A 26,951-nucleotide genomic window follows, 5' to 3' on the forward strand; every position below is an offset into this window, starting at 1 on the left:
CATTTCCCCCAAAGAGGTCCCATTTCCCCCAAAGAGGTCCCATTTCCCCCCAAAGAGGTCCCATTTCCCCCCAAAGACGTCCCATTTCCACCCAAAGAGGTCCCATTTCCACCCCAAAGAGGTCCCATTTCCCCCAAAGAGGTCCCATTTCCCCCCCAAAAGGTCCCATTTCCCCCCAACGAGGTCCCATTTCCCCCCCAAAGAGGTCCCATTTCCCCCCCAAAGAGGTCCCATTTCCCCCCCAAAGAGGTCCCATTTCCACCCCAAAGAGGTCCCATTTCCCCCCCAAAGAGGTCCCATTTCCCCCCAAAGAGGTCCCATTTCACCCCCACAGAGGTCCCATTTCCCCCCCACAGAGGTCCCATTTCCACCAAAGAGGTCCCATTTCCCCCCACAGAGGTCCCATTTCCACCCCAAAGAGGTCCCATTTCCCCCCAAAGACGTCCCATTTCCCCCCAAAAGAGGTCCCATTTCCCCCAAAGAGGTCCCATTTCCCCCCAAAGAGGTCCCATTTCCCCCCAAAGAGGTCCCATTTCCCCCCAAAGAGGTCCCATTTCCCCCCCAAGAGGTCCCATTTCCCCCCAAAGAGTCCCATTTCCACCCCAAAGAGGTCCCATTTCCACCCAAAGAGGTCCCATTTCCCCCCCAAAGAGGTCCCATTTCCCCCCAAAGAGGTCCCATTTCCACCCAAAGAGGTCCCATTTCCACCAAAGAGGTCCCATTTCCCCCCAAAGAGGTCCCATTTCCACCCCAAAGAGGTCCCATTTCCACCCAAAGAGTCCATTTCCCCCCAAAGAGGTCCCATTTCCCCCAAAGAGGTCCCATTTCCCCCAAAGAGGTCCCATTTCCCCCCAAAGAGGTCCCATTTCCACCCCAAAGAGGTCCCATTTCCACCCCAAAGAGGTCCCATTTCCCCCAAAGAGGTCCCATTTCCACACAAAGAGGTCCCATTTGCCCCCAAAGAGGTCCCATTTCCGCCTCAAAGAGGTCCATTTCCTCCCAAAGAGGTCCCATTTCCCCCCAAAGAGGTCCCATTTCCCCCCAAAGAGGTCCCATTTCCCCCCAAAGAGGTCCCATTTCCCCCCAAAGAGGTCCCATTTCCCCCCAAAGAGGTCCCATTTCCCCCCAAAGAGGTCCCATTTCCCCCAAAAGAGTCCCATTTCCCCCAAAGAGGTCCCATTTCCCCCCAAAGAGGTCCCATTTCCCCCCAAAGAGGTCCCATTTCCCCCCTAAGAGGTCCCATTTCCACCCCAAAGAGGTCCCATTTCCCCCAAAGAGGTCCCATTTCCCCCCCAAAGAGGTCCCATTTCCCCCCAAAGAGGTTCCATTTCCCCCCAAAGAGGTCCCATTTCCACCCACAAGAGTCCCATTTCCCCCCAAAGAGGTCCCATTTCCCCCCAAAGAGGTCCATTTCCCCCCCCAAAGAGGTCCCATTTCCCCACACAAGAGGTCCCATTTCCACCCCAAAGAGGTCCCATTTCCCCCCAAAGAGGTCCATTTCCCCCAAAGAGGTCCCATTTCCACCCCCAAAGAGGTCCCATTTCCACCCCAAAGAGGTCCCATTTTCCACCCAAAGAGGTCCCATTTCCCCCCAAAGAGGTCCCATTTACACCCATTTCCCCCAAGAGGTCCCATTTCCCCCCACAGAGGTCCCATTTCCCCCCCAAAGAGGTCCCATTTCCCCCCAAAGAGGTCCCATTTCCCCCCACAAGAGGTCCCATTTCCACCCCAAAGAGGTCCCATTTCCCCCCCAAAGAGGTCCCATTTCCACCACCCCCAAAGAGGTCCCATTTCCCCCCCAAAGAGGTCCCATTTCCCCACCAAAGAGGTCCATTTCCCCCCAAAGAGGTCCCATTTCCCCCAAAGAGGTCCCATTTCCCCCAAAGAGGTCCCATTTCCACCCCAAAGAGGTCCCATTTCCCCCCAAAGAGGTCCCATTTCCACCCAAAGAGGTCCATTTCCACCCAAAGAGTCCCATTTCCCCCAAAGAGGTCCCATTTCCCCCCCAAGATGGTCCCATTTCCACCCCAAAGAGGTCCCATTCTTCGCCCCAAAGAGGTCCCATTTCCCCCCAAAGAGGTCCCATTTCCACCCCAAAGAGGTCCCATTTCCCCCCCAAAGAGGTCCCATTTCCACCCCCAAAGAGGTCCCATTTCCACCCCTAAAGAGGTCCCCATTTCCCCCCCAAAGAGGTCCCCAATTCCCCCCCAAAGAGATCCCATTTCCCCCCAAAGAGGTCCCATTTCCACCCCCCAAAGAGGTCCCATTTCCCCCCAAAGAGGTCCCATTCCCCTCCAAGAGGTCCCATTTCCCCCCAAAGAGGTCCATTTCCCCCCAAAGAGGTCCCATTTCCCCCACAGAAGGTCCATTTTCCCCCCAAAGAGATCCCATTTCCCCCCCAAAGAAGGTCCATTTCCCCCCCAAAAGAGGTCCCATTTCCCCCCAAAGAGGTCCCATTTCCCCCCAAAGAGGTCCCATTTCCACCCCCAAAAGAGGTCCCATTTCCCCCCCAAAGATGGTCCCATTTCCCCCCCAAAGAGGTCCCATTTCCCCCCCAAAGAGGTCCCATTTCCCCCTAAAGAGGTCCCATTTCCACCCAAAGAGGTCCCATTTCCCCCAAGAGGTCCCATTTCCCCCCCAAAGAGGTCCCATTTCCCCAAAGAGGGTCCCATTTCCCCCAAAGAGGTCCCATTTCCCCCAAAGAGGTCCCATTTCCCCCCCAAAGAGGTCTCATTTCCACCCCCACAAGGGGTCCCATTTCCCCCCACAGAGGTCCCTTTCCCCCCAAAGAGGTCCCATTTCCACCCAAAGAGGTCCCATTTCCACCCCAAAGAGGTCCCATTTCCACCACCAAAGAGTCCCAATTCCCCCAAAGAGGTCCATTTTCCCACCCAAAGAGGTCCCATTTCCCCCCAAGAGGTCCCATTTCCCCCCCAAAGAGTTCCATTTCCCCCCCAAAGAGGTCCCATTTCCCCCCAAAGAGGTCCCATTTCCACCCCAAAGAGGTCCCATTTCCAACCCAAAGAGATCCCATTTCCCCCCAAGAGGTCCCATTTCCCCCCCAAAGAGGTCCCATTTCCCCCCCAAGAGGTCCATTTCCCCCCAAGACGTTCCCATTTCCACCCAAAGAGGTCCATTTCCACCCCCAAGAGGTCCCCATTTCCCCCCCAAAGAGGTCCCATTTCCCCCCAAAGAGGTCCCATTTCCACCCAAAGAGGTCCCATTTCCACCCCCAAAGAGGTCACCATTTCCCCCAAAGAGGACCCATTTCCCCCCAAAAAAGGTCCCATTTCCACCCCCAAGAGGTCCCATTTCCCCCCCAAAGAGGGTCCCATTTCCACCCCAAAGAGGGTCCCATTCCACCCCCAAAGAGGTCCCATTTCCACCCCAAAGAGTCCCATTTCCCCCCCAAAGAGGTCCCATTTCCCCCCAACGAGGTCCCATTTCCACCCCCCACAGAGGTCCATTTCCCCCCCACAGAGGTCCCATTTCCACCCCAAAGAGATCCCATTTCCCACCCAAAGAGGTCCCATTTCCCCCCCAAAGAGGTCCCATTTCCACCCCAAAGAGGTCCCATTTCCCCCAAAGACGTCCCATTTCCACCCAAAGAGGTCCCATTTCCACCCCAAAGAGGTCCCATTTCCCCACCAAAGAGGTCCCATTTCCCCCAAAGAGGTTCCCATTTCCACCCAAAGAGGTCCCATTTCCACCCCAAAGAGGTCCCATTTCCCCCCAAAGAGGACCCATTTCCCCCCCAAAAAGGTCCCCATTTCCACCCCCAAAGAGGTCCCATTTCCCCCCAAAGAGGTCCCATTTCCACCCCAAGAGGTCCCATTTCCACCCCCAAAGAGGTCCCCATTTCCACCCCAAAGAGGTCCCATTTCCCCCCAAAGAGGTCCCATTTCCCCCCAAAGAGGTCCCATTTCCACCCCCACAGAGGTCCCATTTCCCCCCCACAGAGGTCCCATTTCCACCCCACAGAGGTCCCATTTCCCCCCAAAGAGGTCCCATTTCCACCCCAAGAGGTCCCATTTCCACCCCCAAAGAGGTCCCATTTCCCCCCACAGAGGTCCCATTTCCCCCCAAAGAGGTCCCATTTCCCCCCCAAAGAGGTCCCATTTCCCCCCAAAGAGGTCCCATTTCCCCCCCAAAGAGGTCCCATTTCCCCCCCCCAAAGAGGTCCCATTTCCCCCCCAAAGAGGTCCCATTTCCCCCCAAAGAGGTCCCATTTCCCCCCTAAAGAGGTCCCATTTCCCCCCAAAGACGTCCCATTTCCACCCCCAAAGAGGTCCCATTTCCCCCACAAAGAGGTCCCATTTCCCCCCACAGAGGTCTCATTTCCCCCCCAAAAGAGGTCCCATTTCCCCCCAAAGATGGTCCCATTTCCACCCCAAAGAGGTCCCATTTCCACCCCCAAGAGTCCCATTTCCCCCCCAAAGAGGTCCCATTTCCACCCCAAAGAGGTCCCATTTCCCCCAAAGAGGTCCATTTCCCCCCAAAGAGGTCCCATTTCCCCCCAAAGGAGTCCCATTTCCCCCCCAAAGAGGTCCCATTTCCACCCCAAAGAGGTCCCATTTCCCCCCAAAGAGGTCCCATTTCCCCCCAAAGAGGTCCCATTTCCACCCCCAAAGAGGGTCCCATTTCCCCCCAAAGAGGTCCCATTTCCACCCCCAAGAGGGTCCCATTTCCCCCCAAAGACGGTCCCATTTCAACCCCAAAGAGGTCCCATTTCCCCCCCAAAGAGGTCCCATTTCCCCCACCAAAGAGGTCCCATTTCCACCCCAAAGAGGTCCCATTTCCACCCAAAGAGGTCCAATTTCCACCCCCAAAGAGGTCCCATTTCCACCCCAAAGAGGTCCCATTTCCCCCCAAAGAAGGTCCCATTTCCCCCCAAAGAGGTCCCATTTCCCCCCCAAAGAGGTCCCATTTCCCCCCAAAGAGGTCCATTTCCACCCCAAAGAGGTCCCATTTCCACCCCAAGAGGTCCCATTTCCCCCCAAAGAGGTCCCATTTCCCCCCAAAGAGGTCCCATTTCCCCCCCCAAAGAGGTCCCATTTTCCCCCCACAGAGGTCCCATTTCCCCCCCAAAGAGGTCCCATTTCCCCCCAAAGAGGTCCCATTTCCCCCCCAAAGAGGTCCCCATTTCCCCCAAAGAGGTCCCATTTCCCCCCAAAGAGGTCCCATTTCCACCCCAAAGAGGTCCCATTTCCCCCCCAAAGCAGGTCCCATTTCCCCCCCAAAGAGGTCCCATTTCCACCCCAAAGAGGTCCCATTTCCACCCAAAGAGGTCCCATTTCCCCCCAAAAGGAGGTCCCATTTTCCCCCCCCAAAGAGGTCCCATTTTCCACCCCCAAAGAGGTCCCATTTCCCCCCAAAGAGGTCCCATTTCCCCCCCAAAGAGGTCCCATTTCCCCCAAAGAGGTCCCATTTCCACCCCCAAAGAGGTCTCATTTCCACCCCAAAGAGGTCCCATTTCCACCCCAAAGAGGTCCCATTTCCCCCCCCAAAGAGGTCCCATTTCCACCCCCAAAGAGGTCCCATTTCCCCCCCAAAGAGGTCCCATTTCCCCCCTAAGAGGGCCCATTTCCCCCCCAAAGAGTGTCCCATTTCCCCCCAAAGAGGTCCCATTTCCCACCTAAAGAGGTCCCATTTCCCCCCCAAAGAGGTCCCATTTCCCCCCAAAGAGGTCCCATTTCCCCCCAAAGAGGTCCCATTCCCACCCCCAAAAGAGGTCCCATTTCCCCCCCAAAGAGGTCCCATTTCCACCCCCAAAGAGGTCCCATTTCCCCCCCAAAGAGGTCCCATTTCCCCCCCAAAGAGGTCCCATTTCCCCCCAAAGAGGTCCCATTTCCACCCAAAGAGGTCCCCATTTCCACCCAAAGAGGTCCCATTTCCCCCCAAAGAGGTCCCATGTTCCCACCCCAAATAGGTCCCATTTTCCACCCAAAGAGTTCCCATTTCCCCCAAAGAGGTCCCCATTTCCCCCCCAAAGAGGTCCCATTTCCCCCCAAAGAGGTCCCATTTCCCCCCCAAAGAGGTCCCATTTCCCACCCCAAAGAGGTCCCATTCCACCCCCAAAGAGGTCCCATTTCACCCCCAAAGAGGTCCCATTTCCACACAAAGAGGTCCCATTTGCCCCCAAAGAGGTCCCATTTCCGCCTCAAAGAGGTCCCATTTCCTCCCAAAGAGGTCCCATTTCCCCCCAAAGAGGTCCCATTTCCCCCCAAAGAGGTCCCATTTCCCCCCAAAGAGGTCCCATTTCCCCCCCAAAGAGGTCCCATTTCCCCCCAAAGAGGTCCCATTTCCCCCCCAAAGAGGTCCCATTTCCCACCCCAAAGAGGTCCCATTTCCCCCCCAAAGAGGTCCCATTTCCACCCCCAAAGAGGGGTCCCATTTCCACCCCAAAGAGGTCCCATTCCCCCAAAGAGGTCCCATTTCCACCCCCTAAGAGGTCCCATTTCCACCCCAAAGAGGTCCCATTTCCCCCCTAAAGAGGTCCCATTTCCACCCCCAAAGAGGTCCCATTTCCAGCCAAAGAGGTTCCATTTTCCCCCCACAGAGGTCCCATTTCCACCACACAGAGGTCCCATTTCCACCCCAAAGAGGTCCCATTTCCCCCCAAAGAGGTTTCCATTTCCCCCCCCAAAGAGGTCCCATTTCCACCACACAGAGGTCCCATTTCCACCCCAAAGAGGTCCCATTTCCCCCCAAAGAGGTCCCATTTCCCCCCAAAGAGGTCCCATTTCCACCCCCAAAGAGGTCCCATTTCCACCCCAAAGAGGTCCCATTTTCCACCCAAAGAGGTCCCATTTCCCCCCACAGAGGTCCCATTTCCCCCCACAGAGGTCCCATTTCCCCCCAAAGAGGTCCCATTTCCCCCCACAGAGGTCCCATTTCCCCCCCAAAGAGGTCCCATTTCCCCCCAAAGAGGTCCCATTTCCCCCCAAAGAGGTCCCATTTCCACCCCAAAGAGGTCCCATTTCCCCCCCAAAGAGGTCCCATTTCCACCACCCCCAAAGAGGTCCCATTTCCCCCCCAAAGAGGTCCCATTTCCCCACCAAAGTGGTCCCATTTCCCCCCAAAGAGGTCCCATTTCCCCCCAAAGAGGTCCCATTTCCCCCCAAAGAGGTCCCATTTCCACCCCAAAGAGGTCCCATTTCCCCCCCAAAGAGGTCCCATTTCCACCCAAGAGGTCCATTTCCACCCAAAGAGGTCCCATTTCCCCCCAAAGAGGTCCATTTCCCCCCCAAAGAGGTCCCATTTCCACCCCCAAAGAGGTCCCATTTCCCCCCAAAGAGGTCCCATTTCCCCCCAAAGAGGTCCCATTTCCACCCCAAAGAGGTCCCATTTCCCCCCCAAAGAGGTCCCATTTCCACCCCCAAAGAGGTCCCATTTCCACCCCTAAAGAGGTCCCATTTCCCCCCCAAAGAGGTCCCATTTCCCCCCAAAGAGATCCCATTTCCCCCAAAGAGGTCCCATTTCCACCCCCAAAGAGGTCCCATTTCCCCCCAAAGAGGTCCCATTTCCCCTCCAAAGAGGTCCCATTTCCCCCCAAAGAGGTCCCATTTCCCCCCAAAGAGGTCCCATTTCCCCCCACAGAGGTCCCATTTCCCCCCAAAGAGATCCCATTTCCTCCCAAAGAGGTCCCATTTCCCCCCCAAAGAGGTCCCATTTCCCCCCCAAAGAGGTCCCATTTCCCCCCCAAAGAGGTCCCATTTCCACCCCCAAAGAGGTCCCATTTTCCCCCCCAAAGAGGTCCCATTTCCCCCCCAAAGAGGTCCCATTTCCCCCCCAAAGAGGTCCCATTTCCCCCTAAAGAGGTCCCATTTCCACCCAAAGAGGTCCCATTTCCCCCAAAGAGGTCCCATTTCCACCCCAAAGAGGTCCCATTTCCCCCAAAGAGGTCCCATTTCCCCCCCAAAGAGGTCCCATTTCCCCTCCAAAGAGGTCCCATTTCCCCCCCCAAAGAGGTCTCATTTCCACCCCCAAAGGGGTCCCATTTCCCCCCACAGAGGTCCCATTTCCCCCCAAAGAGGTCCCATTTCCACCCCAAAGAGGTCCCATTTCCACCCAAAGAGGTCCCATTTCCACCCCAAAGAGGTCCCATTTCCCCCCAAAGAGTTCCATTTCCCACCCAAAGAGGTCCCATTTCCCCCCAAAGAGGTCCCATTTCCCCCCCAAAGAGGTCCCATTTCCCCCCCAAAGAAGGTCCCATTTCCCCCCAAAGAGGTCCCATTTCCACCCCAAAGAGGTCCCATTTCCACCCCAAAGAGATCCCATTTCCCCCCAAAGAGGTCCCATTTCCCCCCCAAAGAGGTCCCATTTCCACCCCCAAAGAGGTCCCATTTCCCCCCAAAGACGTCCCATTTCCACCCAAAGAGGTCCCATTTCCACCCCAAAGAGGTCCCATTTCCCCCCCAAAGAGGTCCCATTTCCCCCCAAAGAGGTCCCATTTCCACCCAAAGAGGTCCCATTTCCACCCCAAAGAGGTCCCATTTCCCCCCAAAGAGGACCCATTTCCCCCCCCAAAAAGGTCCCATTTCCACCCCCAAAGAGGTCCCATTTCCCCCCCAAAGAGGTCCCATTTCCACCCCCAAAGAGGTCCCATTTCCACCCCCAAAGAGGTCCCATTTCCACCCCAAAGAGGTCCCATTTCCCCCCAAAGAGGTCCCATTTCCCCCAAAGAGGTCCCATTTCCACCCCCACAGAGGTCCCATTTCCCCCCCACAGAGGTCCCATTTCCACCCCAAAGAGATCCCATTTCCCCCCAAAGAGGTCCCATTTCCCCCCCAAAGAGGTCCCATTTCCACCCCCAAAGAGGTCCCATTTCCCCCCAAAGACGTCCCATTTCCACCCAAAGAGGTCCCATTTCCACCCCAAGAGGTCCCATTTCCCCCCCAAAGAGGTCCCATTTCCCCCCAAAGAGGTCCCATTTCCACCCAAAGAGGTCCCATTTCCACCCCAAAGAGGTCCCATTTCCCCCCAAAGAGGACCCATTTCCCCCCCAAAAAGGTCCCATTTCCACCCCCAAAGAGGTCCCATTTCCCCCCCAAAGAGGTCCCATTTCCACCCCCAAAGAGGTCCCATTTCCACCCCCAAAGAGGTCCCATTTCCACCCCAAAGAGGTCCCATTTCCCCCCCAAAGAGGTCCCATTTCCCCCCAAAGAGGTCCCATTTCCACCCCCACAGAGGTCCCATTTCCCCCCCACAGAGGTCCCATTTCCACCCCAAAGAGGTCCCATTTCCCCCCCAAAGACGTCCCATTTCCACCCCCAAAGAGGTCCCATTTCCACCCCCAAAGAGGTCCCATTTCCCCCCACAGAGGTCCCATTTCCCCCCCAAAGAGGTCCCATTTCCCCCCAAAGAGGTCCCATTTCCCCCCAAAGAGGTCCCATTTCCCCCCCAAAGAGGTCCCATTTCCCCCCCAAAGAGGTCCCATTTCCCCCCAAAGAGGTCCCATTTCCCCCCTAAAGAGGTCCCATTTCCCCCCCAAAGACGTCCATTTCCACCCCAAAGAGGTCCCCATTTCCCCCACAAAGAGGTCCCATTTCCCCCCACAGAGGTCCCATTTCCCCCCCAAAAGAGGTCCCATTTCCACCCAAAGAGGTCCCATTTCCACCCCCAAAGAGGTCCCATTTCCACCCCCAAAGAGGTCCCATTTCCCCCCCAAAGAGGTCCCATTTCCCCCCAAAGAGGTCCCATTTCCCCCCAAAGAGGTCCCATTTCCCCCCCAAAGAGGTCCCATTTCCCCCCCCAAAGAGGTCCCATTTCCCCCCAAAGAGGTCCCATTTCCACCCCAAAGAGGTCCCATTTCCACCCCCAAAGAGGTCCCATTTCCCCCCAAAGAGGTCCCATTTCCACCCCCAAAGAGGTCCCATTTCCCCCCCAAAGAGGTCCCATTTAACCCCAAAGAGGTCCCATTTCCCCCCAAAGAGGTCCCATTTCCCCCCCAAAGAGGTCCCATTTCCACCCCAAAGAGGTCCCATTTCCCACCCAAAGAGGTCCAATTTCCACCCCCAAAGAGGTCCCATTTCCACCCCAAAGAGGTCCCATTTCCCCCCAAAGAGGTCCCATTTCCCCCCAAAGAGGTCCCATTTCCCCCCCAAAGAGGTCCCATTTCCCCCAAAGAGGTCCCATTTCCACCCCAAAGAGGTCCCATTTCCACCCCAATAGAGGTCCCATTTCCCCCCAAAGAGGTCCCATTTCCCCCCCAAAGAGGTCCCATTTCCCCCCCAAAGAGGTCCCATTTCCCCCCCAAAGAGGTCCCATTTCCCCCCCAAAGAGGTCCCATTTCCCCCCAAAGAGGTCCCATTTCCACCCCAAAGAGGTCCCATTTCCCCCCCAAAGAGGTCCCATTTCCACCCCAAAGAGGTCCCATTTCCCCCCCCAAAGAGGTCCCATTTCACCCCAAAGAGGTCCCATTTCCCCCCCAAAGAGGTCCCATTTCCCCCCTAAAGAGGTCCCATTTCCCCCCCAAAGAGGTCCCATTTCCCCCCAAAGAGGTCCCATTTCCCACCTAAAGAGGTCCCATTTCCCCCCCAAAGAGGTCCCATTTCCCCCCAAAGAGGTCCCATTTCCCCCCAAAGAGGTCCCATTTCCACCCCCAAAGAGGTCCCATTTCCCCCCCAAAGAGGTCCCATTTCCACCCCCAAAGAGGTCCCATTTCCCCCCCAAAGAGGTCCCATTTCCCCCCCAAAGAGGTCCCATTTCCCCCAAAGAGGTCCCATTTCCACCCAAAGAGGTCCCATTTCCACCCAAAGAGGTCCCATTTCCCCCAAAGAGGTCCCATTTCCACCCCAAAGAGGTCCCATTTCCACCCAAAGAGTTCCATTTCCCCCAAAGAGGTCCCATTTCCCCCCCCAAAGAGGTCCCCATTTCCCCCCAAAGAGGTCCCATTTCCCCCCCAAAGAGGTCCCATTTCCACCCCAAAGAGGTCCCATTTCCACCCCCAAAGAGGTCCCATTTCCCCCCAAAGAGGTCCCATTTCCACACAAAGAGGTCCCATTTGCCCCCAAAGAGGTCCCATTTCCGCCTCAAAGAGGTCCCATTTCCTCCCAAAGAGGTCCCATTTCCCCCCCAAAGAGGTCCCATTTCCCCCCAAAGAGGTCCCATTTCCCCCCCAAAGAGGTCCCATTTCCCCCCAAAGAGGTCCCATTTCCCCCCCAAAGAGGTCCCATTTCCCCCCCAAAGAGGTCCCATTTCCCCCCCAAAGAGGTCCCATTTCCACCCCCCAAAGAGGGGTCCCATTTCCACCCCCAAAGAGGTCCCATTTCCCCCCAAAGAGGTCCCATTTCCACCCCCTAAGAGGTCCCATTTCCACCCCAAAGAGGTCCCATTTCCCCCCTAAAGAGGTCCCATTTCCACCCCCAAAGAGGTCCCATTTCCAGCCAAAGAGGTTCCATTTCCCCCCCAAAGAGGTCCATTTCCACCACACAGAGGTCCCATTTCCACCCCAAAGAGGTCCCATTTCCCCCCAAAGAGGTTCCATTTCCCCCCCCAAAGAGGTCCCATTTCCACCACACAGAGGTCCCATTTCCACCCCAAAGAGGTCCCATTTCCCCCCAAAGAGGTCCCATTTCCCCCCAAAGAGGTCCCATTTCCACCCCCAAAGAGGTCCCATTTCCACCCCAAAGAGGGTCCCATTTTCCACCCAAAAGAGGTCCCATTTCCCCCCAAAGAGGTCCCCATTTCCCCCCACAGAGGTCCCATTTCCCCCCCAAAGAGGTCCCATTTCCCCCCAAAGAGGTCCCATTTCCCCCCACAGAGGTCCCATTTCCACCCCAAAGAGGTCCCATTTCCCCCCCAACGAGGTCCCATTTCCACCACCCCCAAAGAGGTCCCATTTCCCCCCCAAAGAGGTCCCATTTCCCCACCAAAGAGGTCCCATTTCCCCCCAAAGAGGTCCCATTTCCCCCCAAAGAGGTCCCATTCCCCCCCAAAGAGGTCCCATTTCCACCCCAAAGAGGTCCCATTTCCCCCCAAAGAGGTCCCATTTCCACCCCAAAAGAGGTCCCATTTCCACCCAAAGAGGTCCCATTTCCCCCAAAGAGGTCCCATTTCCCCCCCAAAGAGGTCCCATTTCCACCCCAAAGAGGTCCCATTTCCCCCCAAAGAGGTCCCATTTCCCCCCAAAGAGGTCCCATTTCCACCCCAAAGAGGTCCCATTTCCCCCCCAAAAGAGGTCCCATTTCCACCACCCCCAAAGAGGTCCCATTTCCCCCCCAAAGACGGTCCCATTTCCCCCCCAAAGAGGTCCCATTTCCCCCCCAAAGAGGTCCCATTTCCCCCCAAAGAGGTCCCATTTCCACCCCAAAGAGGTCCCATTTCCCCCCCAAAGAGGTCCCATTTCCACCCCAAAGAGGTCCCATTTCCACCCAAAGAGGTCCCATTTCCCCCCAAAGAGGTCCCATTTCCCCCCAAAGAGGTCCCATTTCCACCCCCAAAGAGGTCCCATTTCCCCCCAAAGAGGTCCCATTTCCCCCCCAAAGAGGTCCCATTTCCCCCCAAAGAGGTCCCATTCCACCCCCAAAGAGGTCTCATTTCCACCCCAAAGAGGTCCCATTTCCACCCCAAAGAGGTCCCATTTCCCCCCCAAAGAGGTCCCATTTCCACCCCCAAAGAGGTCCCATTTCCCCCCCAAAGAGGTCCCATTTCCCCCCTAAAGAGGTCCCATTTCCCCCCCAAAGAGGTCCCATTTCCCCCCAAAGAGGTCCCATTTCCCCCCCAAAGAGGTCCCCATTTCCCCCCAAAGAGGTCCCATTTCCACCCAAAGAGGTCCCATTTCCCCCCCAAAGAGGTCCCATTTCCCACCTAAAGAGGTCCCATTTCCCCCCAAAGAGGTCCCATTTCCCCCCCAAAGAGGTCCCATTTCCACCCCAAAGAGGTCCCATTTCCACCCCAAAGAGGTCCCATTTCCCCCCAAAGAGGTCCCATTTCCCCCCCAAAGAGGTCCCATTTCCACCCCCAAAGGGGTCCCATTTCCCCCCAAAGAGGTCCCATTTCCCCCCAAAGAGGTCCCATTTCCCCCCAAAGAGGTCCCATTTCCCCCCCAAAGAGGTCCCATTTCCCCCCAAAGAGGTCCCATTTCCACCCAAAGAGGTCCCATTTCCCCTCAAAGAGAGGTCCCGTTTCCCCCCCAAAGAGGTCCCATTTCCCCCCCAAAGAGGTCCCATTTCCACCCCCAAAGAGGTCCCATTTCCCCCCCAAAGAGTTCCCATTTCCCCCCAATAGAGGTCCCATTTCCACCCCCAAAGAGGTCCCATTTCCCCCCAAAGAGGTCCCATTTCTACCCCAAAGAGATCCCATTTTCCACCCCAAAGAGGTCCCATTTCCCCCCAAAGAGGTCCCATTTCCCCCCAAAGAGGTACCATTTCCCCCAAAGAGGTCCCATTTCCACCCCCAAAGAGGTCCCATTTCCCCCCCAAAGAGGTCCCATTTCCCCCCAAAGAGGTCCCATTTCCACCCCCAAAGAGGTCCCATTTCCCCCCCAAAGAGGTCCCATTTCCACCCCCAAAGAGGTCCCATTTCCCCCCCCAAAGAGGTCCCATTTCCCCCCAAAGAGGTCCCATTTCCACCCAAAGAGGTCCCATTTTCCACCCAAAGAGGTCCCATTTCCCCCCAAAGAGGTCCCATTTCCACCCCAAAGAGGTCCCATTTCCACACAAAGAGGTCCCATTTCCCCCAAAGAGGTCCCATTTCCCCCCCAAAGAGGTCCCATTTCCCCCCAAAGAGGTCCCATTTCCCCCCAAAGAGGTCCCATTTCCCCCCCAAAGAGGTCCCATTTCCCCCCAAAGAGGTCCCATTTCCCCCCCAAAGAGGTCCCATTTCCACCCCCAAAGAGGTCCCATTTCCACCCCAAAGAGGTCCCATTTCCACCCCAAAGAGGTCCCATTTCCCCCCAAAGAGGTCCCATTTCCACCCCAAAGAGGTCCCATTTCCACCCCAAAGAGGTCCCATTTCCCCCCTAAAGAGGTCCCATTTCCCCCCAAAGAGGTTCCATTTCCCCCCCCAAAGAGGTCCCATTTCCACCACACAAGAGGTCCCATTTCCACCCCAAAGAGGTCCCATTTCCCCCCCACAGAGGTCCCATTTCCCCCACCCCCAAAGAGGTCCCATTTCCCCCCAAAGAGGTCCCATTTCCCCTCCAAAGAGGTCCCATTTCCACCCAAAGAGGTCCCATTTCCCCCCCAAAGAGGTCCCATTTCCCCCCAAAGAGGTCCCATTTCCCCCCAAAGAGGTCCCATTTCCCCCCAAAGAGGTCCCATTTCCCCCCAAAGAGGTCCCATTTCCACCCCCAAAGAGGTCCCCATTTCCCCCCAAAGAGGTCCCATTTCCCCCCCAAAGAGTTCCCATTTCCCCCCACAGTGGTCCCATTTCCCCCCCAAAGAGGTCCCATTTCCACCCCCAAAGAGGTCCCATTTCCCCCCAAAGAGGTCCCATTTCCACCCCCAAAGAGGTCCCATTTCCCACTGAAGAGGTCCCATTTCCCCCCCAAAGAGGTCCCATTTCCACCACAAAGAGGTCCCATTTCCACCCCCAAAGAGGTCCCATTTCCCCCCAAAGAGGTCCCATTTCCCCCCCAAAGAGGTCCCATTTCCCCCACAGAGGTCCCATTTCCACCCAAGAGGTCCCATTTCCCCCCCAAAGAGGTCCCATTTCCCCCCAAAGATGTCCCATTTCCACCCAAAGAGGTCCCATTTCCCCCCAAAGAGGTCCCAATTCCCCCCAAAGAGGTCCCATTTCCACCCTCTGGAGATGTTTCCCACCCCACAGAGGTCCCATTTCCCCCCAAAGAGGTCCCATTTCCACCCCCTGGAGATGTCTCCACCCCACAGAGGTCCCATTTCCCCCCAAAGAGGTCCCATTTCCACCCTGTGGAGATGTCTCCACCCCAAAGAGGTCCCATTTCCACCCCTGGAGAGTCTCCACCTGCGCATCTCCTGCAGATGACGACGCAGAGGTTGATGGACGCCCATTCGGGTTTGGGAGATCCACAGTCGGCGCAGAAACGGTTCCCTTCCACTCTCCAGATCTTCTCGGCCACCTCCGAGTTGGAGAGAGCTTCGGCGATGGAGTCCTTCATGGCTTCCATCCACTCCTCCTTCTCCTGCTCCGAGTCGGCCACGAAGCTGGAGGAGATGGAAGAGACCTCTGAGGTCATTGAGTCCCACCATGAGGGAATGGGTTGAGTTGGAGAAGACCTCTGAGATCATTGAGTCCCACCATGAGGGAATGGGTTGAGTTGGAGAAGACCTCTGAGATCATTGAGTCCCACCATGAGGGAATGGGTTGAGGTGGAGAAGACCTCTGAGATCATTGAGTCCCACCATGAGGGAATGGATTGGGTTGGAGACCTCTGAGATCATTGAGTCCCACCATGAGGGAATGGGTTGAGTTGAAGACCTCTGAGATCATTGAGTCCCACCATGAGGGAATGGGTTGAGTTGGAGAAGACCTCTGAGATCATTGAGTCCCACCATGAGGGAATGGGTTGAGTTGGAGAAGACCTCTGAGATCATTGAGTCCCACCATGAGGGAATGGGTTGAGTTGGAGAAGACCTCTGAGATCATTGAGTCCCACCATGAGGGAATGGGTTGAGTTGGAGACCTCTGAGATCATTGAGTCCCACCATGAGGGAATGGGTTGAGTTGGAGAAGACCTCTGAGATCATTGAGTCCCACCATGAGGGAATGGGTTGAGTTGGAGACCCTCTGAGATCATTGAGTCCCACCATGAGGGAATGGGTTGAGTTGAAGACCTCTGAGATCATTGAGTCCCACCATGAGGGAATGGGTTGAGTTGGAGAAGACCTCTGAGATCATTGAGTCCCACCATGAGGGAATGGGTTGAGTTGGAGAAGACCTCTGAGATCATTGAGTCCCACCATGAGGGAATGGGTTGAGTTGGAGACCTCTGAGATCATTGAGTCCCACCATGAGGGAATGGGTTGAGTTGGAGAAGACCTCTGAGATCATTGAGTCCCACCATGAGGGAATGGGTTGAGTTGGAGAAGACCTCTGAGGTCATTGAGTCCCACCATGAGGGAATGGGTTGAGTTGGAGAAGACCTCTGAGATCATTGAGTCCCACCATGAGGGAATGGGTTGGGTTGGAAGAGACCTCTGAGATCATTGAGTCCCACCATGAGGGAATGGGTTGAGTTGGAGAAGACCTCTGAGATCATTGAGTCCCACCATGAGGGAATGGGTTGAGTTGGAGAAGACCTCTGAGATCATTGAGTCCCACCATGAGGGAATGGGTTGAGTTGGAGACCTCTGAGATCATTGAGTCCCACCATGAGGGAATGGGTTGAGTTGGAGAAGACCTCAGAGATCATCAAAACCATGGTTGGTGGCCACCACTCCACCACCTTCTGGACTCACCTGAAAGACCCTGGAGGGGGTGATGAGGTCGAAGCTCCTGCGTTCCACCTGGCGGACGCTCCCCACCTTCATGGCGATGGAGGTGATTCCCATCCCCTGACGATGGTCCTGAGCGGTGGGAGAGGGACGGAGGAGGTGACACCTCTGGGAGGAGCTCAGGAGGCAAAGGTGGTGGAAAGGGGGGTGGAGGTGGGGTTGGGGTCACCATAGGGGGGGGAGGGGTGGAGATATCTCAGGGTTTGGGGGGGGGGGCGACGCTGAGTGGAACGGCCACGGGGGTTCTCCTCAAGGTGGGGGTTGGGGTCACCTCGAGGTGACATTGGGGTCCACCTCCAAATGACAGTGGGGACCACCTCGAGATGACATTGGGGTTCACCTCGAGATGATATTGGGGTTCACCTCAAGGTGACATCAGAATCCACCTCCAAATGACATTGAGGTCCACCTCAAAGCTACATTGGGGTCCACCTCGAGATCACTTTGAGGTTCACCTCGAGATGACATTGGGGTCCACCTCCAAATGACATTGGGGTTCACCTCGAGATGGCATTGGGGTCCACCTCAAAGCTGCATTGGGGTCCACCTCAAGGTGACATCAGAATCCACCTCAAGATGATATTGAGGTCCACCTCGAGGTGACATCAGAGTCCACCTCCAAATGACATTGGGGTTCACCTCGAGATGACATTGGGGTTCACCTCCAAATGACATTGGGGTTCACCTCGAGATCACTTTGAGGTTCATCTCAAGATGACATTGGAATCCACCTCCAAATGACATTGGGGTCCACCTCGAGGTGACATCAGAATACACCTCAAGAGGACATCAGAGTCCACCTCCAAATGACATTGGGGTCCACCTCAAAGCTACATTGGGGTCCACTTTGAGATCACTTTGAGGTTCACCTCGAGATGACATCAGAATCCACCTCCAAATGACATTGGGGTCCATCTCGAGGTGACATCAGAATACACCTCAAGATGACATTGGGGTCCACCTCAAAATGACATTGGGGTTCACCTCCAAATGACATTGGGATCCATCTCGAGGTGACATCAGAATACACCTCAAGAGGACATTGGGGTTCACCTCGAGATCACTTTGAGGTTCACCTCAAGATGACATCGGAATCCACCTCCAAATGACATTGGGGTCCACCTCAAAGCTGCATTGGGGTCCACCTTGAGATGACATTGGGGTCCACCTCGAGATGGCATTGGGGTCCACCTCAAAGCTACATTGGGGTCCACCTCAAGGTGACATCAGAATCCACCTCAAGATGATACTGAGGTCCACCTCGAGGTGACATTGGGATCCACCTCGAGATGATATTGGGGTTCACCTCAAGGTGACATCAGAATCCACCTCCAAATGACATTGAGGTCCATCTCAAAGCTTCTATTGGGGTCCACCTCAAGATCACATTGGGGTTCACCTCGAGATCACTTTGAGGTTCACCTCAAGATCACATTGGGGTCCACCTCAAGGTGACATTGGGGACCACCTTGAGGTGACATCAGAGTCCACTTCAAATGACATTGGGGTCCACCTCAAAGCTGCATTGGGGTTCACCTCGAGATGAACATTGCGGTTCACCTCAAGGTCACTTTGAGGTTCACCTCAAGATGACATTGGGGTCCACCTCAAAGCTGCATTGGGGTTCACCTCGAGATGACATTGCGGTTCACCTCAAGGTCACTTTGAGGTTCACCTCAAGATCACATTGGGGTCCACCTCAAAGCTGCATTGGGGTCCACCTCCAAATGACATTGGGGTTCACCTCCAGATGACATTGGGGTCCACCTCAAAGCTACATTGGGGTTCACCTCAAGATGGCATTGGGGTCCACCTTGAGACGACATTGGGGTCCACCTCAAAGCTACATTGGGGTTCACCTCGAGATGGCATTGGGGTCCATCTCAAAATGACATTGGGGTCCACCTCGAGATGACATTGGGGTCCACCTCGAGATGACATTGGGGTTCACCTCGAGATGACATCAGAATCCACCTCCAAATGACATTGGGGTCCACCTCAAAGCTACATTGGGGTCCACCTTGAGATGACATTGGGGTCCACCTCAAAATGACATTGGGGTTCACCTCGAGATGACATTGGGGTCCACCTCAAAGCTACATTGGGGTTCACCTCAAAGCTACATTGGGGTCCACCTTGAGATGACATTGGGGTCCACCTCAAAATGACATTGGGGTTCACCTCGAGATGACATTGGGGTTCACCTCCAAATGACATTGGGGTCCACCTCAAAGCTACATTGGGGTTCACCTCGAAATGGCATTGGGGTCCACCTCAAAATGACATCAGAATCCACCGAAAGATGATATTGAGGTCCACCTCGAGGTGACATTGGGGTTCACCTCAAGATCACTTTGAGGTTCACCTCGAGATGACATCGGAATCCACCTCCAAATGACATTGGGGTCCACCTCAAGGTGACATCAGAATACACCTCAAGAGGACATTGGGGTCCACCTCAAAATGACATTGGGGTTCACCTCAAGATGACATTGGGGTTCACCTCGAGATGACATCAGAATCCACTTTGAGATCACATTGGGGTCCATCTCGAGGTGACATCAGAATCCACCTCAAGAGGACATTGGGGTCCACCTGGAGATGACATTTGGGTCCACCTCAAAGCTACATTGGGGACCACCTGGAGGTGACATTGGGGCCCGTCTGGAGGTGACATGGGGTCCACCTCGAGATCACTTTGAGGTCCACCTCAAGATGGCATTGGGGTTCACCTCGAGATGACATTGGGGTCCACCTCAAAGCTACATTGGGGTCCACCTCAAGATGACATTGGGGCCCACCTGGAGATGACCCCAAGGTCCCCATCCTGGAGATGACCCCAAGGTCCCCACCCTGGAGAAGACCCCGAGGTCCCCACCCTGGAGATGACCCCGAGGTCCTCCGCTGGAGCCCCTCCACTCTCTCACCTCTACGTTCTTGCAGAGGAGGACTTTATCTCCTTCCACCACCACGAGGACTTTGTTCTTGAAGCCCCTGAGCTCCAAGAAACCCTTCTTCTCACTCACATCGGTGGTGGTGGTGGTGGACACCGATGTCCTCTCCGGACCTTTGGACCTCCTCTTCTCCTCCACCACCTCCTGGAGGATCCCCATCCACTCGTTCCTCTCCGCTGTTGGGTTGGAGAAACGCTTGAGGACATCTCCATAGGGGTTTGGAACCTCCAAAGGTCCTCACGTGGACCACAAGAGGAGGAGAAGTGGACCTTCAGCGCTCACCGTCGCTCTCAGCGCGGAAGACGAAGTTACGGTGGTGGGTGAGGACCTCGAACTTCTGCTCTCCAACGGTGACCACGCGGGAGATGGAGGAGATGGAGATGAAGCGCTTGGAGTAGATGTCCTGGGGGGAAAGAGGACACGAGGACCTTGAGGAGCTCCAAACGAGGTCCAACCTCACCTTGAGGAGCTCCAAACGAGGTCCAACCTCACCTTGAGGAGCTCCAAACCCCATCCAACCTCACCTTGAGGTCCAACCTCACCTTGAGGAGCTCCAAACATGGCCCAACCTCACCTTGAGGAGCTCCAAACCCCATCCAACCTCACCTTGAGGTCCACCCTCACCTTGAGGAGCTCCAAACCCCATCCAACCTCACCTTGAGGAGCTCCAAACCCCATCCAACCTCACCTTGAGGAGCTCCAAACCCCATCCAACCTCACCTTGAGGTCCAACCTCACCTTGAGGAGCTCCAAACCCCATCCAACCTCACCTTGAGGAGCTCCAAACCCCATCCAACCTCACCTTGAGGTCCTCCAAACCCCATCCAACCTCACCTTGAGGTCCTCCAGACCCCATCCAACCTCACCTTGAGGAGCTCCAAACCCCATCCAACCTCACCTTGAGGTCCTCCAGACCCCATCCAACCTCACCTTGAGGAGCTCCAAACCCCATCCAACCTCACCTTGAGGTCCACCCTCACCTTGAGGAGCTCCAAACATGGTCCAACCTCACCTTGAGGAGCTCCAAACCCCTTCCAACCTCACCTTGAGGTCCTCCAAACCCCATCCCACCTCACCTTGAGGAGCTCCAAACCCCATCCCACCTCACCTTGAGGTCCAACCTGACCTTGAGGAGCTCCAAACCCCATCCAACCTCACCTTGAGGTCCACCCTGACCTTGAGGAGCTCCAAACCCCATCCAACCTCACCTTGAGGTCCAACCTCACCTTGAGGTCCTCCAAACCCCATCCAACCTCACCTTGAGGTCCAACCCTGACCTTGAGGAGCTCCAAACCCCATCCAACCTCACCTTGAGGTCCAACCTCACCTTGAGGAGCTCCAAACCCCATCCAACCTCACCTTGAGGTCCAACCTCACCTTGAGGTCCTCCAAACCCCACCCACCCTAAGATGTCCTCTCCATCTCCTGTCCTTCACTCACCTTCTCAGTGTCGAAGTAGCGGAGACAGTCGGCATCGAGGGTCACCCACCGCTTCTGGTAGATGTAGGACCTGGAAAGGGTGGAGAACGTGAGGAGAACCACCTCCATCCTTGTCATGGAGCAGCTCCTGAGTCCTGGAACCCCTCTGAGATGGTGGTGGAACCCCTTTGAGATGGTGGTGGAACCCCTTTGAGATGGTGGTGGAACCCCTTTGAGGTGGTGGTGGAAACCCTTTGAGGTGGTGATGGAACCCCTTTGAGATGGTGGTGGAACCCCTTTGAGGTGGTGGTGGAACCCCTTTGAGATGGTGATGGAACCCCTTTGAGATGGTGGTGGAACCCCTTTGAGATGGTGGTGGAACCCCTTTGAGGTGGTGATGGAACCCCTTTGAGATGGTGGTGGAACCCCTTTGAGGTGGTGAAGGAACCCCTTTGAGATGGTGGTGGAACCCCTTTGAGATGGTGATGGAACCCCTTTGAGGTGGTGGTGGAACCCCTTTGAGATGGTGGTGGAACCCCTTTGAGGTGGTGGTGGAACCCCTTTGAGGTGGTGATGGAACCCCTTTGAGGTGGTGGTGGAACCCTTTGAGATGGTGATGGAACCCCTTTGAGATGGTGGTGGAACCCCTTTGAGATGGTGGAAAAAGAGGTGGAAAAGGAGGAAATAGAGGTGGAAATGGGGGAAGAGGTGGAAAAAGAGGGGAAAAGGAGGAATTGGAGGTGGAGAAAGAGGGAAGAGGTGGAAAAAGAGGGGGAAAAGGAGGAAATAGAGGTGGAAATGGGGAAGAGGTGGAAAAAGAGGGGGAAAAGGAGGAAATAGAGGTGGAAAAGATGTGGAAAAAGAGGGGGAAAAGGAGGAAATAGAGGTGGAGAAAGAGGGAAGAGGTGGAAAAAGAGGGGGAAAGGGAGGAATTGGAGGTGGAGAAAGAGGGAAGAGGGGGGAAAAGAGGGGGAAAAGGAGGAATTGGAGGTGGAAATGGGGGAAGAGGTGGAAAAAGAGGGGGAAAAGGAGGAAATAGAGGTGGAAATGGAGGAAGAGGGGGAAAAAGAGGGGAAAAGGAGGAAATAGAGGTGGAAATGGGGAAGAGGGGGAAAAAGAGGGGAAAAGGAGGAAATAGAGGTGGAGAAAGAGGGAAGAGGTGGAAAAAGAGGGGGAAAAGGAGGAATTGGAGGTGGAGAAAGAGGGAAGAGGTGGAAAAAGAGGGGGAAAAGGAGGAATTGGAGGTGGAAATGGGGAAGAGGTGGAAAAGAGGGGGAAAAGGAGGAAATGGAGGTGGAGAAAGAGGGAAGAGGGGAAAAAGAGGGGGAAAAGGAGGAATAGAGGTGGAGAAAGAGGGAAGAGGTGGAAAAAGAGGGGGAAAAGGGAGGAAATAGAGGTGGAGAAAGAGGGGAAGAGGTGGAAAAAGAGGGGGAAAAGGAGGAAATTGGAGGTGGAGAATGGGGGGAAGAGGTGGAAAAAAGAGGGGGGAAAAGGAGGAAATTGGAGGTGGAGAAAGAGGGAAGAGGTGGAAAAAGAAGGGGGAAAAGGAGGAATTGGAGGTGGAAATGGGGGAAGAGGGGGAAAAAGAGGGGGGAAAAGGAGGAATTGGAGGTGGAAATGGGGGAAGAGGTGGAAAAAGAGGGGAAAAGGAGGAAATGGAGGTGGAGGAAAGAGGGAAGAGGTGGAAAAAGAGGGGGAAAAGGAGGAAATAGGAGGTGGAGAAAAGAGGGAAGGAGGGGGAAAAAGAGGGGGAAAAGGAGGAAATGGGAGGTGGAGAAAGAGGGAAGAGGGGGGAAAAAGAGGGGGGAAAAGGAGGAAATTGAGAGGTGGAGAAAGAGGGAAGAGGTGGAAAAAGAGGGGGAAAAGGAGGAAATAGGAGGTGGAGAAAGAGGGAAGAGGTGGAAAAAGAGGGGGGAAAGGAGGAAATAGAGGTGGAAATGGGGGAAGAGGGGGAAAAAGAGGGGGAAAAGGAGGAATTGGAGGTGGAGAAAGAGGGAAGAGGTGGAAAAAGAGGGGGAAAAGGAGGAAATAGAGGTGGAGAAAGAGGGAAGAGGTGGAAAAAGAGGGGGAAAGGAGGAAATAGAGGTGGAGAAAGAGGGAAGAGGGGGAAAAAGAGGGGGAAAAGGAGGAAATAGAGGTGGAGAAAGAGGGAAGAGGGGGAAAAAGAGGGGGAAAAGGAGGAAATTAGGAGGTGGAGAAAGAGGGAAGAGGTGGAAAAAGAGGGGGAAAAGGGAGGAAATAGGAGGTGGAGAAAGAGGGGAAGAGGTGGAAAAAAGAGGGAGGAAAAGGAGGAAATAGAGGTGAGAAATGAGGGAAGAGGTGGAAAAGAGGGGGGAAAAGGAGGAATAGAGGTGGAAAAGAGGGAAGTAGGTGGAAAAGAGAGGGGGAAAAAGGAGGAAATAGAGGTGGAAAAGGGGGAGAGTGGAAAAAAGAGGGGGAAAAGGAGGAAATAGAGGTGGAAATGGGGAAGAGGTGGAAAAAGAGGGGGAAAAGGAGGAAATAGAGGTGGAGAAAGAGGGGAAGAGGTGGAAAAAGAGGGGGAAAAGGAGGAAATAGAGGTGGAAAGATGGGGAAGAGGTGGAAAAAGAGGGGGAAAAGGAGAAATGGATGTGGAGAAGAGGGAAGAGGTGGAAAAAGAGGGGGAAAAGGAGGAATATAGGAGGTGGAGAAAGAGGGAAGAGGTGGAAAAAGAGGGGGAAAAGGAGGAATAGAGGGGAGAAAGGAGGGAAGAGGGGGAAAAAGAGGGGGAAAAGGAGGAATAGAGGTGGAGAAAGGAGGGAAGAGGGGGGAAAAAAGAGGGGGAAAAGGAGGAATAGAGGTGGGAAAGAGGGAAGAGGTGGAAAAAGAGGGGGACAAAGGAGGAAATAGAGGTGGAGAAGGAGGGAAGAGGTGGAAAAAGAGGGGGAAAAGGAGGAATTGGAGGTGGAAAAGAGGGAAGAGGTGGAAAAAGAGGGGGAAAAGGAGGAATTGGAGGTGGAGAAAGAGGGAAGAGGTGGAAAAAGAGGGGGAAAAGGAGGAAGGAAATGGAGGTGGAAATGGGGGAAGAGGTGGAAAAAGAGGGGGAAAAGGAGGAAATAGAGGTGGAGAAAGAGGGAAGAGGTGGAAAAAGAGGTGGAAAAGGAGGAAATAGAGGTGGAGAAAGAGGGAAGAGGTGGAAAAAGAGGTGGAAAAGGAGGAAATAGAGGTGGAAATGGGGGAAGAGGTGGAAAAAGAGGGGGAAAATGAGGAAAAAGAGGTGGAGAAAGAGGGAAGAGGTGGAAAAAAAGGGGGAAAAGGAGGAATTAGAGGTGGAAAAGAGGAGAGGTGGAAAAAGATGTGGAAAAGGAGGAAATAGAGGTGGAGAAAAGAAGAGGGAATTGGAGGTGGAAAGTAGGGGGAAAGGAGGTGAAATGGAGGTGGGAGAGAGAGGGAATTAGTGGAAAATGGGGAAGAGAGGAATTCGGAGGTTGGGAAAGGAGGAAAGAGAAGGAATTAAGGAATTAGAAGTGGGAAAAAAAGGAAGAACAGGAATTAGAGGGGAAAAAAGGAGGGGGAAAGAGCAGGAATTAGGGGTGGAAAGGCAGGAATTGGAGGTGGAAAAGCAGGAATTCGAGGTGGAAAAAGGGGAAAGGGCAGGAATTAGAGGCGGAAAGGCAGGAATTCGAGGTGGAAAAGCAGGAATTAGAGACGGAAAAGGGAAAGAGCAGGAATTTGAGGAGGAAAAGAAGGAATTAGAGGCAGAAAGGCAGAATTAGAGGTGGAAAAGCAGGAAATAGAGTCGGAAAAAGTGGGAAGAGCAGGAAGTAGAGGCAGAAAGGCAGGAATTAGAGGCGGAAAAGCAGGAATTAGAGGTGGAAAAGCAGGAATTAGAAGTGGAAAAAGGGGAAAGAGCAGGAATTAGAGACAGAAAAGCAGGAATGAGGTGGGAAAGAGGGAAAGAGGTGGAAAAAAGAGGGGGGAAAAGGAGGAATAGAGGTGGAGGAAAGAGGGAAGAGGTGGAAAAGAGAGGGGGAAAAGAGGAAAAGTGGAGGTGGGGAACAGAGGGAGGATAGAGGGGGAAAAAGAGGGGGAAAAGGAGGAAATAGAGGTGGAGAAGAGGGAAGAGGTGGAAAAGAGGGGGCAAAGGAGGGATTGGAGGTGGAAATGGGGAGAGGGGGAAAAAAGCGGTGGAAAAGGAGGAATGGAGGTGGAGAAAGAAGGGAAGAGGTGGAAAAGAGTGGGAACAGGAGGAATTGGAGGGGAGAAAGAGGGAGAGAGTGGAAAAAGAGGGGGAAAGGAGGAAAATTGAGGGTAAAAGGGGGGAGAGAAGGAAATAGAGGAGGAAAAGAAGGAATTAGAGGCAGAAAGGCAGGAATTAGAGACGGAAACACCGGAATGAGGGGTGGAAAAAGGGGTGGCTGACCCCTGCGGTGGGTTCTTGTCCAACCATCCCGCCCGGAGCGTGGGGGACAGCGGGGGACCCTCTCCATTCCGGGATCGGAGGCAGCGCCGACACCTCTGGGAACGGAGAAAAGGGGGAGCGTAAGGGGGGGCTCGGGGGGCACAGCGCCGTCCTCGCCCACGGAAGCGCTCCCGAGACCTTTCCCGATGGACCGCGGGAGGATCTCACCCTCTTGGCCACCTCTAATTCCTGCCCTTTCCCCTTTTTCCACCTCTAATTCCTTCTTTTCCTCCTCTAATTCCTGCCCTTTTTTTTTCCCCTTTTTCACACCTCTAATTCCTTCTTTTCCTCACTCTTAATTCCTGCTCTTTCCCCTTTTCCACCTCTAATTCCTTCTTTTCCTCCTCTAACTTCCTGCCCTTTACCCTTTTTTCCCACCCTCTAATTCCTTCTTTTCCTCCTCTAATTCCTGCTCTTTCCCCTTTTTTCCACCTCTAATTCCTTCTTTTCCTCCTTCTAAGTTTCCTGTTCCTTTCCCCTTTTTTTCCACCTCTCATTCCTTCTTTTCCACCTCTAATTCCTTCTTTTCCTCCTCAATTCCTGCCTTTCCTCCTCTAATTCCTGCTCTTTCCCCTTTTTCCACCTCTAATTCCTTCTTTTCCTCCTCTAATTCCTGTCCTTTCCCCTTTTTCCACCTCTAATTCCTTCTTTTCCACCTCTAATTCCTTCTTTTCCTCCTCTAATTCCTGCTCTTTCCCCTTTTTCCACCTCTAATTCCTTCTTTTCCTCCTCTAATTCCTGCTCTTTCCCCTTTTTCCACCTCTAATTCCTTCTTTTCCTCCTCTAATTCCTTCTTTTCCTCCTCTAATTCCCGCTCTTTCCTTTTTTCCACCTCTAATTCCTTCTTTTCCTCCTCGAATTCCTTCTTTTCCTCCTCTAATTCCTGCTCTTTCCTTTTTTCCACCTCTAATTCCTTCTTTTCCACCTCTAATTCCTTCTTTTCCACCTCTAATTCCTTCTTTTCCACCTCGAATTCCTGCTCTTTCCCCTTTTTCCACCTCAATTTCCTGCTTTTCCTCCTCTAATTCCTGCTCTTTCCCCTTTCTCCACCTCGAATTCCTGCTTTTCCTCCTGTAATTCCTTCTTTTCCTCCTCTAATTCCTGTCCTTTCCCCTTTTTCCACCTCTAATTCCTTCTTTTCCTCCTCTAATTCCTGCTCTTTCCCCTTTTTCCTCCTCTAATTCCTTCTCTTCCTCCTCTAATTCCCACTCTTTCCCCTCTTTCCACCACAAATTCCTGCCTTTCTGCCTCTAATTCCACCTTTTTCCACCTTAAATCCCTGCTTTTCCTCCTCTAATTCCTCCTTTTCTGCCTTGAATTCCTGCTTTTCCGCCTCGAATTCCTGCTTTTCCACCTCTAATTCCTTCTTTTCCTCCTCTAATTCCTCCTTTTCCGCCTCGAATTCCTTCTTTTCCTCCTCTAATTCCTCCTTTTCTGCCTTGAATTCCTGCTTTTCCGCCTCGAATTCCTGCTCTTTCCCCTTTTTCCTCCTCCAATTCCCGCTCCTCCTCCTTTTTCCACCACTAATTCCTGCTTTAGCCCTTCCCAACGCTCCATGTGAGCCCAGTTATCCCAGTTATCCCAGTGAGCCCAGTTATCCCCATGGTCCCAGTGCTCCCAGTTATCCCAATGGTCCCAGTTAACCCAGTGCTCCCAGTTATCCCAGTGCTCCCAGTTAACCCAGTGAGCCCAGTTATCCCAGTGCTCCCAGTTAACCCAGTGAGCCCAGTTATCCCAGTG

General features: G+C 54.2%; 1 protein-coding gene across 1 annotated transcript in view; it reads right to left on the reverse strand.

Moving 5' to 3' along the window:
* Positions 1-26,951, reverse strand: part of ARAP1 (ArfGAP with RhoGAP domain, ankyrin repeat and PH domain 1) — a 113,679-nt gene that overhangs the window by 68,966 nt on the left and 17,762 nt on the right. The window contains exons 6-11 of the mRNA XM_054082309.1: positions 25,173-25,267; positions 20,813-20,882; positions 19,655-19,775; positions 19,346-19,548; positions 16,387-16,490; positions 14,929-15,131 (exon numbers count right to left, since the gene is read on the reverse strand). Coding sequence (XP_053938284.1) covers positions 14,929-15,131; positions 16,387-16,490; positions 19,346-19,548; positions 19,655-19,775; positions 20,813-20,882; positions 25,173-25,267 — 796 coding nt within the window. The remainder of the gene's footprint in view (positions 1-14,928; positions 15,132-16,386; positions 16,491-19,345; positions 19,549-19,654; positions 19,776-20,812; positions 20,883-25,172; positions 25,268-26,951) is intronic.

The sequence above is a fragment of the Cuculus canorus genome, chromosome 1, assembly GCF_017976375.1.
Source record: "Cuculus canorus isolate bCucCan1 chromosome 1, bCucCan1.pri, whole genome shotgun sequence".
In the NCBI taxonomy this organism is placed as follows: Eukaryota; Metazoa; Chordata; class Aves; order Cuculiformes; family Cuculidae; genus Cuculus; species Cuculus canorus.